We start from the raw sequence: 15,705 nt of genomic DNA, 5'->3' as shown, positions 1-15,705 counted from the left end.
TGTTGCATAGGATTCCTCTAGAGGCTCGAAGAAGAAGGTACCAACACTCAACTTTAAAATGCTAACAAGTTTCCAGGTTCAGTACAACAGAGCCAGAAACACATGGGTACCCTTTTCCCATCCTCACCCTTCAGTGTCTTTTGTTTTGTATAAAATTGTGTGTTTGCCTATGAAAAAAATTAGGTACCAGAAGAGAAAGATTTTAAAATGGCCAAGTTCTTTCTCCCTGCCTTCCTTCTGAATGTAGCAGTCACAAAACTGTGAACTTGATTTTTAGGAATATTTTATTCTTTGAGAGTCTTCTGATATATACATACTTCCAAGTGAGAGCAGGTTTTTTAATTTTGTTTTTCAAGAGCTTAAGTAAGTAAAACGCTAGGCAGTTGGGTACAGTATGATAGAACATTTATAAAAATATAAACTGGAATGATAAAACGATTATAGAAATATAAATTGGCTTCTCCAATTACCAAAGATGGTTAAAAAAAAAAATCTATGGTTTTAGGTTTCAGTGAGATAGGCCCTACTACTAGAATATAACATTTTTCTTATTAAAGCATCAATTTCATTATTTCCATCGAATGCTGTTTTAGACGGTGAGTGAAGCTCAACTCAAGTCCTTCGTTGGAGTCCCAGAAAAACTTTCACAGTGCCGCTTATTGATATTTCTGTGGTTTGGGATTTGCCTAAATTTTTCTACCATTGGAAAAGACACCAAGGACCAAATTATACAGTGCGGTGATTAATTCAAACAAACAAACAAAAAAGTCGAGTTCTGTTCATTGTAGTTTTTTGTTTGTTTTAATGTTTTTCCTGGGAACTCAAGTTTTTCTGTCTGAACATCAGGAAAAGTCTTGAAAGTTCATTCTAAACTTCTGAGGGTTTCCAATCCTTTGACTGTCTCAGAGAGCAAACAGGTTTCCGTAGAAACGCGCTAAATTGCATCTTCAAGTGATCCATCACTTACAACTTGGTAGTAATTTCCGATAATGTCATCGTTGCTAATTCGTAATCAAGTATGCAACATTTTTTTTTAATTGGTACCAAAACAGGACAGCAAGCATGTGGATGCGCATGCTCAGTAGCCTCACAGCCGCACTACAACTCCCAGAACGCGCCGCGACTAGGCGGTCGCTTCCGGTAGTGTAGTCCCGCCCTTTGCCAGGGTTGGGCCTTTTGGCGGTGCTGTTTAGATCGTCCCGCTGGACCGTGTAGAGTTCACCCTTTGGTGCTGCAGGGTTTCCTCCGCCCGCGACCCAGCGCAGTGGAGACACGTTGCGCGTGGGCACCATGAGCCGCCTGGGCTCAGTGCAGCGGAAGATGCCGTGCGTGTTTGTGACAGAGGTGAAAGCTGAGCCCTCGGCCAAGCGGGAGCATCAGGTACTGGGCGGGTGAGCAGCTGGGCGCCTCCTCCCGAGCTGCGCAGCGGCTGGGGAACCCTGCAGGTTTAACCCTGGAGGTTTGGGTGGTGTTCCCATGTACCCCTCATCCCCCTTCTTGGACCTTCTTAGTTGTAAGGAGTGTCAAAGAGATTTCTTTAAAAAAGAAAAAAAAAAATTTCCCCCTCCCTGATCAGGTGATTCCAACTTGCTCTGGCACGTTTGAAAACCCACGCCGCAATTAATGCCTTTCTTCCCACGGCAGCAGCACCTGATGAGTAATATCATGGCAGTCTAACATGGAAGGGCTGTCGGTCAGGAGCTTATTGAGAAGGCATTATTTACTCGTTGTGCCCTAGGAATCAATGGCAGTGTTGGTGGCAAATCTATTTAGGACACGAAAGTCAGACCTCCTGCAATTTCTTCCTTAATTCTAACTTTTTAGTTCCCATCCTAAGATTTTTTTATTCGCCTTGTTTACACATAGTGAGTCTTCAGTGAAAGTAAGTGAATGAATAGACAGCTTATGTCAGTGTGATTCTTCGATGTGTTGCGAAGTTCTTAACCCCTCAAGACAAGATCAGCCAGCGTGTGCATCTGAAATAAGTAACACTCTTTTCACTATTACCACAGTACCATTGGCCCACTGGACTTTCTGTTGTTGTTGTTGTTATCATACAAAGTAAGAGGTTTCCATGTGGCATTTCATACATAATTTAGTTTTTCCCCTCACCATCTCAACAGGCTTCTGAGTCTCCCCCAGTTTCTAGCTTGAGTGCCCCCAAACCATTGCCTCCTTCATTTTGTGTTCTGTTACTTCTCCTCCCTTAGAGCCCCATTTTTCCTTTCTTATGAGCCCCTTTCTTTCTTTTTACATTTACATTCATATTCCACATATATACAATAAACTACCTATAGCAAGAAGAGCCATGACACAATCAGGAGTTATATAAATGTTACATTCATAGTGTTTTGGCTATTTGTATTTGACAGCCTTGAAGAAAGCATTTCTCCTATCTTGGTGAGTCCAAAATTCTGAATGTAAATCTATCCCTATCACATCTTGTCATTATCAGTTTACTACATCTATGTAGACCTAAAAACGTCTTAACCCCTAAACAACTAAGCCTCATTGTAAAATTAGCTACCTGGTCTTTAACTCCCTCAGAGACATGAGAAGGAATAACTTGATTACCCAGGTATGCTGGGAGTGCAGGTTAGTAGCTTTCCAAATGAGAAGATGACAGAGACAGTTTTCTACCTGAATAGTCACCCAAAACTCTCTATGATGTTGGAGCATCTTCTTCAGGCTTCTGGCCCCATATATCTGACAGACATAATTGTGAGGCAGGAAGTATTGAGGACTTGCTTACCCTGTCTTGACAGAGTTTGGCCGTCAACTCTGATGGGCCCCTTTCTTGCCCTTTAGATTAAATGGCCTTTAACACACAGATGCTCCGTTATTTTTTAGTCCTTGATGCCAGGAAGACCTGACACGTGAATTAATATTTGTTGAATTACAGCAAGTACCCTTTTTTCCAACAACTTCAACGTCTTTTCCCATTTTACTTTTAACATCTTTTCATCTTCCTTTCTACTGCAATCGTTGTTACGCTTAAAACCCCATGATGACGTCTTTGGTACTTAATAGGTTGTACCTGTCACTCAGAAGGAGTCTCACAGTATTGTTTTCTAGTAAAGCCCCAAGATTAGTTCTCAGTTTCTTGTCTTGCTGGCTGTTTAGAACAAAGACATTAAATCCAAATACTACAAAAACATTGTCATCCTTGCTAATAGTTCATTTTAATCCTGATTCTCAGCTGTGAATACTGGGGGATGGGGAGTAATTTTAAAAGTGCTATGTACTAGGGGGAAAAAGAAACCAATGATCTCTTTGCACTTAAAACTGCCTTACAGTAGTGTTTACTGCATAGCATTCAAATAGTTGCAGCCTAAAGGCTCTCATTAGGCCCAATCCTTTCCAAAGCCTCACTGTGCAGTTCTTGTTCTTGCAACATCTTTCATCCCATGAACATATACCACACACGCTCCTGGGCCTCATGGCTTTTCTCGGGCTGCCTACTATGCTTGACTCACTTCCAGCATTTTTCAGTAGATCTTAGTGGTAAGTAGTACTTAGTAGTACTCAGTAGTAAGCTTAGAGCTTAGTCCTCCCAGTGATTGGCTGTGTCCAGAATTGCGCATCACCCAGTTGCCTATTTTTATTCACAAATATTCTTGATTTTGCAGTAGTAAAGTGTTGGCTTCGGTTTGTAAAGGATAAGTTACTCGGCCCTTCAAAGTCGTGTGCCATCCTTTGGCCACGTAACTAGCGAACTGTGGCAGAGAATGAGCTCTGTGAACAGAACATTTTACATACATCAAAACCTCCATGGGTGCGGTGATACTCTTTGCAGTTTTATAAATTTAAACACACACACACACACACACACACACACACACACACAGACACCTTCTATTAGATAGAATTTTGTCACTGGGGTAGAATGGTACATCCTGGTACCGGTGTCATAAGTGGACAACAGACCGATCTTGAAGCAGTACATCATGGCTTAGTTGCTAAAGTCTGTGCTGCACGGGCATGAGGCCCTGAGTTCAGATTTCTAGCGTCCACATGTCTGTCCACTGTGCATTTCAGCCCAATGTTTTTGTCATAAACAAAACAAAACCAGAATCAAGGATAAAGTGGTCCTTGGAATTGATATCTCTGTTTGATGGGTGATGAGGTGCACACGTGTGTGTTTGCAAGTGTGTGAGCTGTTGAGGTGGGAGACAGGAGATCCCAGGAGCTTAACTAAACTACTAAACTCTGTGCTCACTTAGAGTCTTTTGTCTTAGAAAATAAGGTGAATGATTGAGAACACCCAATAACAATGAATTCTGGTTTCTACATGCACTTACATAGCAAGTAATCACACATGGTCACACACACACACACACACACACACCACATCATACAAAGTAGTAATTCAGTAACAATGTGTATAGTATCCTAGTACCTAATTTTGTCTGAAACACCATTTCCCCTTTGTGCAGTGTTTTTTAAAATTATTATCATTTTGTAAAGTGAATGTTCAGATTTAGACTATAAAATATTGCAAGTTTTTCTCAGAAATAAAAATTGTAGCAAAAGAGTTGTACGAATCTTTGAAATGGTCTTTTTTTCCGTCCTGGATGCTTTATTTTTTTCTTGACAGTAGCAGAGTCATAAGTGAAACTTATGAACAGCTAATTGTTGGTAAAGATGGAAGGAACAAGAAGTAAATACTTGGAAAGCAAACAAAATTCAAGGGAAACAGTAGGCAAGTGACTATTTGTAGTTTTAACAGTGAAAACTGGGAGGGGGTAGAACTAGAAACCAAAACTGACCCCACTTGCCGAGTATGCATTGTGCAGTGCAAACACAGAGCACTGGAGTAGTGCTACCGCCGGGGGCGTTTCAGTGCAAGGAGGCGTGATGGTCCACCTTTGATCATCATGGGCGGATTTACCATAGTAGTCCTTGGAAGTCTCACAGAGGAGGCAATGGCAGTGACTCTTGTTCTTTTAAAGTTGGCCTGCATAATCTAGGAAAATGCATTTCATAAAGAAGATTCCCAAACTCAGTCAAATGGGTAACCACAGAGTTCTTTGATGAACAATATAGTGAGACTCTGAAGAAAACTTAGAAGTAAAAGACTTTCGTAAGACTACATAGGGATATCTGGTAAATGTGAAGAAAATTATTCTCAAAGTGAAGTTTAATATAAAAGACTTATTTTATAAAGGCAGTTTTTCCCTTCTTGAAAATTTTGAAGTAAGTACATGAAAACCACATTAGACATAACATAATGATTAGAAACTTGTGTTTTAGGCAGATGATGTATTTTCTCAGACTTGTTGAACTTTGCCAATCAGTCATCATTTTTATCATTTGAAAGCACAATCAAGAATAAACTGGTTCCTGGATTGAAGGTGTGTACACACACACACACACACACACACACACACCCACCCCACACACACACACACACACCCCACACACACACACACCACACACACACACACACACACACACACACACACACACCTCCCCAGAGGTCAGAAGACACTTTTCAGGAGTTGGTCCCTCTTACCACATTGGTCCAAAAACCCAGCCTCGGCTTAGGCTCGATGGCAAACACTTGTCCTTGCTGAGCCATCTCCTTAGTTCCCTTGTTGTTTTTAGACCAAGTCTCTCACTGGACCTTGTTCTTTGATCGGTTAGACTGACTGGCCGGCAAATACCAAGAATCTCGTGTCTCCACCTCCCCAGCGCTGGTACTGTAGGCTTTTATATGCTGTCAGGCTTTAAAAACTTTTTAAATAGAGGTTTTGGGGATCAGAACTCAAGTCCCCCTGCTCACATAGCAAGCGCTTTTACTTTCGGCTGTCTGCCTCAGCCCCTATGATTGGTTTTGTATGCTAGCAACTTAGGATCAAGCCTAGAGTCTTACACCTGCTGGCCAGTGCTTTGCCACTGAGCTACATCCCTCCTCCTGAAGGGGATTTTAAAATCTGTGAAGTATTTGTGCAAATATGTAAGACCGTCACATTGATTAGAGATGACATACTAAGAAAAGAGAGATGTGTTGTTTATCATGCAGTTGGGGAGAGCACTTATGAAAAGGATTCATGGAGCCATTGACTTTGGCTTTTAAAAGAAATTGTCAATTTTAGAAACTGCTGTTTCTAAAAGGACAAGGACATTGAAAAGAAGACTAGAATTATGCCACAGTGTTGTTAGTGATAGTATCTTTGTGACATCTTGATGATGAGCTCATAGACAGTTTCTTGTTCATACTTTTTAAATATATTTTGACTTTACATGTTTTCTATTGTAAGCGTGGGGATTAAAGCTTTTAAAGACAGTATTTCAAACACTTAAAATAGGAGCCATCTTTATCTTCTCATTTCCTGAAATTATGGCCTGAAACAAAGGACTTCCCTAGACTCCTATTACAGCTAAGAACCAAGTGTGATTTAAACCAATAAATTTTGTGAATATCTCATCATTAAACAGTAGACTTAACCTTGGGCTATGGGGAATTATGACTGGCGGATACATGTGCTGAGTCAGCAGAAATGACATCCGGAATTAAATATGTGTGTGGTCTAGTTTTACCTGCACTTCGTTCCCAATGCACATGCTGAGTTGCATTCTTCAGACACAAGAGTGTGCTGACTGGGTGCTTTCTCCTATATATCAGTTCTCCTCAGATGTTGTTCCCGTAGAGGATTCCTTGTGTCGTTCTTGTATCCTTTTCCTCTTTAGTACTCCTCGGTGTCCTCTAAGGTATAAGAGTCACACTTCATCCTCTGTATTTCCAGTGCCAATAACAATGCTTCTTGTAGCTTATGCAAATCACATGCTTCCTGGTTTCATTTTGGTGGACGGGCAGCATGTAAATACTGTGGAAATCCATGTGAAAATCAAATTTCACTGTGATCACATTAAAAAAAAAAAAAAGAAAGAGTGGGTGAGCTGGCGTGGTAGGACAGGAGGGGAATCCCACAATGAGAGGCTGTAACAGAAGGATTGTGAGTTCAAGGCCAGTCTGAGCTGCACAGTCAGACCTGGGCCTTTAAAAACGTGCAAAGAATTCAGGAACCTTCACACACTAAATTACTTTAAGTTTCCTGCAGAATGGAAAGGAGACAGAGCTTTAGAACTAATGAAGGTAGGCACAGTTCAGGTGAGCCTGTGGGTGACGACAGAGGCTGTGTATCTTACACCAGTTTTTCTCTCTTCTTTTAAGCCATTTAAAGTTTTGGCAACTGAAACTCTGAGCGAAAAGGCGCTAGATGCAGATGTGTACAATGCAATTGCAACAGAAAAAGTGGATGGAACGTGTTGTTATGTTACTAACTACAAAGGTAAAGTACAGCTATCATGTTTACTAAACTTACTATCCTAATCATTGTTCAAATCTTGTAACATCTGACATGGGTATTTACTCTGATCTTTTGAAAAACCTAATTGTAATAGTTGAGTAAAATAATCACAGTGGTTCTATTTGGAGAAAGATGCGTAGCTAATATTAACTTGATACCCGCGGAAGGCTAGATAGCCTGATAAATAGATCTCACGTGCTCCCTTGCTTGCATAGCAAGTTTTTGTGTCACTGATGAGGAAATTGAGTCTCTGCTAGGGTTAATAATTTGTCTAAGGCCATTCAGTTAATGAATGGTGGAACAGTGATGGGACCTGGGTTTGGCCAGTTCTGAACCTTGTTTTCATTGCCCCATCTTAGTGCTGTGTCTGGTGCTCTCCTTAGCATTGGCCAGGTCTCTGATCCATTACATACTAGTGTTTAAAGACTTTTTTCAACTGTGTTATTATTATTATCATTAGTGATAGTAGCCATCCTAATGTTATGAGTAAAATGCCTTTTTTATGTTTGTCAGTAAAAAAAAGTCTATTCAAACCAAAACAATATAATTTTAATCTAGTTGTTATATATATATATATAAATAGCTAATAATAGTATTGTAACATAAATAACAATTTTATGTTATAATCTATATATTTGAGTAAGATTTATTGGGCTTTTATATTATGTGTGATGTTCATGATGGGAGCAATTAAGAGTGTTGGAGCTCTTCTGCTCAGTGCACACAGAACCAAAGATGAATGGCAAATGGATGAATCCATAATAAAATAAGGATACGAGAAGTACAACTGTCACAGAGCAGCAGGTCTGGAGATGCCAGGGGAAGTCTGTATGGTGCCCTGCTTTATAGCCACATCAGGACACATTTCCTCCAAGCAGGAGCCACCGATGTGTTCAGAATCAGAATGTGAAGGAGAATCTTAGTTGGGGAATTTGCTGGGTTTCCTTATCACATAGGGATCTTCCAGCCAAGTAGTAAGCAGTGGTGACAGCAAGTTCTCCAAGTCTTAAAAGCAGGCACAATTCAAAAGGCTCACCATTAGCAATAAAGAATATGGGCAGTGCCCCAGACTGCTCACACCCAGGATTACAGAGCAACCCTTCAGCTGTGTGTCTGATGACCTGACCGTGTCACATGGGTCAGCATGAGTCCATATTTGCCAGAATGAACCCCACGTTGCAGTGTGATGTTCAGAGGATGTGTCAGCACGACCACCTGGTTATGCTCTCCTTTGGAGAATTTGGGAAGGGACCATGGAACATTCTGATGAAAGGGTCATGCTTGTTCCTCACCGTCTCCCTAATGGGGATGGTGACCCAGGGCTGTGCATCCTGGACTGTGGTTTTTTTTTGTTCTTTCAGGGCTGTTGGTTTCCTTACAGAAAAGACTAGTTGTTGTTGTTGTTGTTTTAAACTGTGAAATGTCTTTCAAGATGAATTTTTTTCCCCTCTTGACTTCCATATTTATAGGTCAGCCATACCTTTGGGCTCGACTAGATAGAAAACCTAACAAGCAAGCTGACAAAAGATTTAAAAAATTTCTACATTCTAAAGAGAGCTCAAAAGGTTAGTGGGTTTTTCTTTAAACTTTTCAGATTTAAATAGTTGATATTTGTGGTTTATTGCTATGGTTCCTTTGTGGATATCCCTCTTGAATTTCCATCGTGTGTGTGTGTGTGTGTGTGTGTGTGTGTGTAATATTCACTTTTAGGAGTTAAAAATATTGACACAGTAGTCTTGACAGACAGGGATGCAGACACAGACAGGAATACTGAAAAACAATCTATTTTGTTTAAATATACAATATTATATGGTATACATTTTCATTTGGTTTGTATGGGAAAATATTTTCCTAAGTCATGTTACAAATACGGAAAGATATATTATTACATTGATGACTATATTTGCATATATATTTATTACCTGTTTGTACTAATTCATACATACTTTATATAAAGTACTATGTAGCAGGTATATTAAAACTCATAAATCCTCACAGAATATTGACTACAGTGTGTATAAGTGGCAGTGCATTGAAAGTTGAATAGTTAGTGTTAGTTCCCTAGTTTGGAATGTAGTCACATGGCAGTGATAATAGAGGACCCATCACATCTGAGTGTGTTTTGTATTTGCTACTTTGTGACTGCTTCGTATTCCATGTCTTAAAACAACAGCATAAAGTGTAACTACTCTTTGTAGAGTTTCTTTGGAACACTGAGGAAGATTTCAAGCCTGTCCCAGAGTGCTGGATACCAGCAAAGGAAATAGAAAAACAGAATGGGAAGCCAGTACCTGATGAAAATGGACACATACCTGGTATCACGCAATCTCCTCCCAAATGTGTTTTGTGTTTAGTATAAGAGACAAAAAAGGTTCAATCCAAAATGTGTTTTAATGTAGCTCATTTTATTTTTATAGTGTAAAATTTCTGAACCAAGTTTATTGATGTCATAACAGTTTATATTAAAAATGTAGGGAGGAATGTCCTTTCATATTGAATCTTTCTCAAAGATGAGCATATTTTACCAGATTGTGGTCAGAGTGGCTTGTTCATTTACAGCAAGTTTTCTGTATTGAGGGAGCTTATTCTAGTAATAAAAGTAAAAACAGTGACAAACAGGAAATTGATAAGTTATTGAGCATGATTGGAACAATGGTATAAACAGTGGAGCGCCTACTGTGTCTATTGTCTTCGACACCGGAAGGACACTAGAGAGAAAACTCACTTTATTAATTGAAAAAGGTTTTGACAATACCAGGCAATTAGAAAAGATGCTAAAATAATTTATAAAAGAAGGCAAAAGTTTTAATGGTACCTCAGTATAGTGTTCAGTTACCCCTGAACTAAGATGAGTTTTTTGAAGAATATGTTTAATCACATTAGTACTGAACAGGATAAACAAACAACCCTTTATGATTGTCAAGAAAAAAGGTAAAATTGTTAACTTTTAAGTGTCTTTATGTATGAGAAAAAAAAATCCAAACCAAACCAAAAAAGTCTTGTATTCTTATTTTCCCCTCCAGAAAGGGTTTCTCTGTGTAGCTGTGGCTGTCCTGGACTCACTTTGTAGACTAGGCTGGCCTTGAACTCAGAGATCCACATGCCTCTATTTCCCCAAGGGCTGGGATTACAGACATGTGGTACCACACTTGGCTAAGGTATCTTTTAATAGAACCAATGTGATAAGAATAACTTTTTTTCTAAATAACAGGTTGGGTACCAATAGAAAGGAACAGCAAGCAATATTGCTGGCACTCGTCTGTAGTTAACTATGAGTTTGGAATTGCCCTGGTTTTAAGGCACCATCGTGATGATCCTGGACTTTTGGAAATTAGTGCCATACCTCTGTCAGAGCTTTTAGAGCAAACTCTGGAGCTGATAGGAACAAATATCAATGGAAACCCATATGGTAAGTGAAGGAATTTTATAAAGAAGTCCTGAGGTCGAATTGTGAAATGTATTGAGGAAGTAATTAATACATTTGTGTCCATTTCCTAGGAGCACATCCATTTCTGCAAATCTTATGTTCATGGGAAAATTTATATATCGCTAGCCATTTTGATTTATTACTGCAGAAAACAAAACAAAACACTTTATCCTGTTATCCTTCCCTGTACATGAAAAGTTATTACTGAGATGCAGCTTTTCATTGCTTCATAAATTTATAAATTTTAGATGAGTTGAGTAAAAATGTACTATTCCCTGTTAGGTCATTAATAACCATAGGCAAGAGTAAGAATTGGCAACAGATACTGTATAAAGCATTAAAACATACCACAATGAATTGAGTAAATCAGTAATAACAATTCTAGAGAGACCAAAAGCAGATTGAAGGTGTCTGGAGGTGGCCCAGGCACTAAGAGTTTAGATCCCTCACAGCCATGTTAAAATCTGGGCACAGTGGTTGGTGCATGTGCATCAAGATAAATCTTGATAAGAGGCTCTCTGGGCCTTGCAGGGCAGACAGTGAATCATTGAGTTTCAAGTATAGTCATACACCCTTTTTCAAAATATAAGGTAGAAAGCAGTTGAAGATACTCAGTGTTGACTGACAGTCTCCACAATGCAGTGTGCAAGTATGTATATACCTGTACTCCACAGATTTTGTGCAAACACAAATTTAAGTAGGTTTGATTGATGGGTATTAAGCTTACAGCATTAATGATGACATTAGACAAACAGAATAAAAGCAGAATGTAGCTAATGATATAACACATGTTAACAATTTTTTTTCTGTAAAAAATCCTTTATAGCCAACATTTTAAACTTTATTAACCATATCTTTGAAATGGGCTATCAGTAGTGCAGGCTGCATTCCATTGCAATTTCCCACAGTAGGTGTCTGTCTGGACGTGGTCCACAGGCTAGTGGGCCAGCTCCCCGTGTAGCCAGCACATGAACATGGAAGTGATAAGAGGACTTAATGCACTTGAGGTTTTTATTTACAGAAAAATAAATGTTTGGTTAACATATTTCCTGAATCTGTAGACATTTATACATTTGGGGAGATACATTTTATCACTTTCTGAAAAGATTATGACTGAAATTTTAATGGCAAATTTTACCATTTAGGACTAGGAAGCAAGAAATACCCACTACATTTTCTTATACCACATGGAGCATTCCAAGTCAGAAATCTGCCAACACTGAAACACAATGACCTGCTGTCCTGGTTTGAAGACCGCAGAGAGGGTAAAATTGAAGGGATTGTATGGCATTGCGGTGATGGCTGTTTAATTAAGGTAATGACCAACAAAAGGTTAAATTTAATTTTGTGACACTCAGATTCTCTGTACAGATTGTATTAATTCTGGCATGTAGTTAGTATAATTTCCTTATTTCATATGCCATCATTCTAAAACAGAGTCAAGTTTATGGGACGTGTCAGACGGACTATATACAGATGCTGGTGTTTGGCTGGGCATTGGCTAGTACAGATGTACCTCAGAGTTAAAATGCTAACATATCGCTCCCCTGGGAGTTCTTGTGGCATATTGAGTTTTCTGAGACATGCTGGGCCTGGTTTAACTCAGCACTTCCCAAATATCTGAGTAGAGACCACATGGCAGCTTACACAGGATGATTGTCATATACTTTTCCCTGGCTTGTCTGTCTAATTTCTCATTGATACATGAAACTCTTAATGTTTAAAACTGGAACTTACCACTCCCAACTCCACATTGTTCACTGAAATTAGAAACCTGCATTCATTGTTTTTAAGCCATATTCCCAGTACTTCATACATCTAGTTACAGTTCTTTCAGAGCCTAATTATTGAATCTCTGTTCTCTACATACGGCTAGGTGCTAATCTTAGTTTAGGCCAATATTCTTGCTTGAACTATTACTATATTGCCTTCCCTGAAGAACTTACCCTTCATTTCTACCCTTCATTGCATTCATTCTTCCTAAATTAATGACATTATTACTTCCTGCACAATGCAGTTCAGGTCTGAGAAGACTTGGCATGATCTAGCCCCTTCACTTCCCATAGCTGCTTTCCATTACCATCTGTGAAAACATACATTGTCTGACTGCTGTCTGACTGTATTGTTCTGGGGAGATGAGCAAATGCCCCTTACCACAGATAAGTAACTGAAACAGACCCAAGGTGAACTTAGTGTGAGGCTACTTACAGGAATATGGGTTAGGAGCTCCCATATGTACTGGCATTTTCAGGTACTGGCAGAGTTAACAAGACAATTTCTCTGCCTTCAGGAAGCTCATATTCTCATGGGGAAGACAGACAGCACTATGTCAAAAGAATGGCTATGATATTTAATTGAAATAAGCGTAAGAAACAGTAGACCCTTACATTGTACCTGGCAGGTAGCAGACACCCAAAATATGTATTTACAAATAAGTTATTATTTCTAGACTAAAGCCAACACCATTTTTCCTCCTTACAGGTCCATCGCCACCATCTTGGTTTATGCTGGCCACTTGCAGATACTTATATGAATTCCAAACCTGTTATTATTAACATGAACCTCAACAAATGTGACTGTGCTTTTGATAGTGAGTGCTTGTTTAATCAGTTTTCAAAAATAGATAAGCAGAAATTTGATAGGCTCAAAGATATAATACTTGATGTATAAAATGGAAGTACAGTTGGAAACAGTCTGCCATGTTTACAAAGATTAAGAGTTTCAATTTAATTTTGCTAGCTATTTGACAAGACATGTCATAAATTCTAACTATGAATATCTTAACACAAAAATAAGTATAAAATAATTACACTAGAAATTTCAATGTTTAAATGGTAAATTGTTATAAGCTTACCTTTATGCTTTTAGAAAATTTAAGACATGAAAATAGAAATATTTATCATAGCTCATTGTGTACTATACAGTCATAAATTATTGAAGTTTTAAAAAATATACTTTTTTTACCAAGTTAAAACTAATGATTTTATTTTTAAGCGAAAATACAGTATTTTTGAGATGTGAATTCTCTAGTTCAGCGATTTTAATGCACAAATCAAAGAAATGACACCTTTAATGAATAGAGAAACTATTAGGATTTTCTTCAACTTCCATTTGTTCAGAAGCAGCAACAGGGCTAGGGAATTCAAATCCAAACTGTTCAGAAAGCTTTTTTAACTTCTCTTCTAATAAAATATTTTTTTTCACTTCTTCCTTATAATTGTATTTCAAGTCTTCAATTTCTTCAAAAAATGAAGGATCAAAATTTTCCAGTTCTTTTTTCAGATTTTTAATTTCATCCTAAAAATTTGAAATTTAAGAGATTTGAACACAAACATGAAACCCAAATAACCTGAACAATAAAATATAAAGAAAAATATTTAATACTTTCTTAATAAGGTTCCATTGTATCTATCATATGAATAATGTTAAAATTGAATCTTTCTCTATGGGCATCATATTAAAGTTATTATCCTAAGAGTTTTCAGTATTTATTTTATATAATAGTTATGATCATGGAAACTCCGGGACTCATCAAAGCTAAGCGCCTAGTGAAGGGAATGTGAGTCCGATGGCTGTTTACACTACCCAGTGATAAGCAGCCTGTGCTTGCTTCCAGAAAAGGTAGAGAAGAAAAATGTTCTAAGACAAAGATCCCTGAAAATAATTTCAACAGGTACTTAGAAAGCACTTTTCCCTACATGACCCACAAATTAAGAAAATATTTTAAAAACTGTAAAGAGGTGCATTTTTATTACAATTTAAAAATAAATTTATTCTCTAGTCCTTTCTATTTGTTTTGAGTTTTATTTTTTGTTGGTTTTTTTTTTTTTCTTTTTTTTTTGCTCTTGCTAGCTGTTGTTTAATAAAAAGTTGCCATGAGTCAAATAATATACTCAATAAAATTAAGGTAAGTAAAGTAAATCTGTGAACTTTTAGGCACATACTTAAAGATGGTGATCATAAAAAGTGTTTCCCAAAGATGTTTTCACAAAACACTGACTGTACTAAAGTCAAAAATAAGTAAGAATTACCTTCAAATGTTGCTTTTCTACATCTGACTTTCTGAGCTGTGTCTCCAGGTCATTTATATTTTCCTTTAGTTGATAAGAATCTGCCAAAATAGTCATGAAAGTTAGACTTACATTTTCTTTACTGTAAGTTAAAGATAGAGGACTGTTTCAGAATAAACAGGAAACTTGCAAGGCCTGCAGTCTGGAATCCCGGCACTGTGTGGCCTACCACTTCTCAGGCACACTGTGCTACCACAAGAGGCATGCTCATTACACAGCCAGCAATCCGAGGGGGGCTGCTAGGCATTAGGTTATTTTAAGACAAAGTATGTGGCACAGGAAGTGCAGTCCTGATGGTTTGGTAGGAAATCAGTTGTTGACACACAGCATAAAGGTTAAGATTCAAAGTGTCTCTGCAATCATTGAACAGTAAAGAGTTTTGTTTTAAAGTTTGAAGAAATAATGAAAATAAGTTTTCATGATGATAAGGAGAACAAGTATATAGTAGTGGCCCTCTACAACTCAAAGACAAAGAGCAAGCGAACAAGGTTTCAAGTAAAAAAATCCTCCTTCTAGTTTCATGACATGTACACATACATGTAAATCTGACTTCCACCTATGAAGAAAAGTTAACTTTTGTTTCCCTAAGGCTGGCCTGAGCAGGACGATCTAAAAATATTTTCTAAGGGCTTAAACTCATATATATATGCATCACATTTTATCAGTGCACCTGCTGATTAACAGACACAAAGGCTGGCTGCGGTGAACAGTGCCCCAGTGAACATGAGTATGCATATATTTGTTAGCTTGTGCATAGCTCCTGTATATTGTACACACTGCTGGTGAAGTAATATGGAACGTATATCACGTTCCAAAAGTTACTTAAATATGCTAATCTTTAAGTGTTTCTTTGGGCACTTCCAAACAGGTTGATTTTGTAGCAGAGTCTCTGAAA

The 15,705-nt window shown here is 38.2% G+C and overlaps 2 protein-coding genes across 2 annotated transcripts in view; one reads left to right on the top strand and one right to left on the bottom strand.

The window, feature by feature from the left end:
- The first annotated feature begins 1,203 nt into the window (after positions 1 to 1,203).
- Positions 1,204 to 13,654, top strand: C31H12orf29 (chromosome 31 C12orf29 homolog). The gene is made up of 7 exons (XM_051173016.1): positions 1,204 to 1,380; positions 7,178 to 7,295; positions 8,783 to 8,878; positions 9,512 to 9,628; positions 10,525 to 10,722; positions 11,886 to 12,055; positions 13,222 to 13,654. Exons 1-7 carry the CDS (start codon positions 1,291 to 1,293, stop codon positions 13,408 to 13,410), a joined length of 978 nt encoding a protein of 325 aa, XP_051028973.1. The 5' UTR covers positions 1,204 to 1,290; the 3' UTR covers positions 13,411 to 13,654.
- A 61-nt stretch (positions 13,655 to 13,715) lies between these two features.
- The window catches only part of Cep290 (centrosomal protein 290), an 80,297-nt gene continuing 78,307 nt past the window's right edge, over positions 13,716 to 15,705 (bottom strand). Inside the window, exons 55-56 of the mRNA XM_051173015.1 lie at positions 14,772 to 14,851; positions 13,716 to 14,037 (exon numbers count right to left, since the gene is read on the bottom strand). Coding sequence (XP_051028972.1) covers positions 13,810 to 14,037; positions 14,772 to 14,851 — 308 coding nt within the window. The 3' untranslated portion in view covers positions 13,716 to 13,809. The remainder of the gene's footprint in view (positions 14,038 to 14,771; positions 14,852 to 15,705) is intronic.

The sequence above is a fragment of the Acomys russatus genome, chromosome 31 (genome assembly GCF_903995435.1).
Source record: "Acomys russatus chromosome 31, mAcoRus1.1, whole genome shotgun sequence".
In the NCBI taxonomy this organism is placed as follows: domain Eukaryota; kingdom Metazoa; phylum Chordata; class Mammalia; order Rodentia; family Muridae; genus Acomys; species Acomys russatus.
Note: the sequence above shows the minus strand (reverse complement) of the source record. Positions and strands in the feature narration are given on the sequence as shown.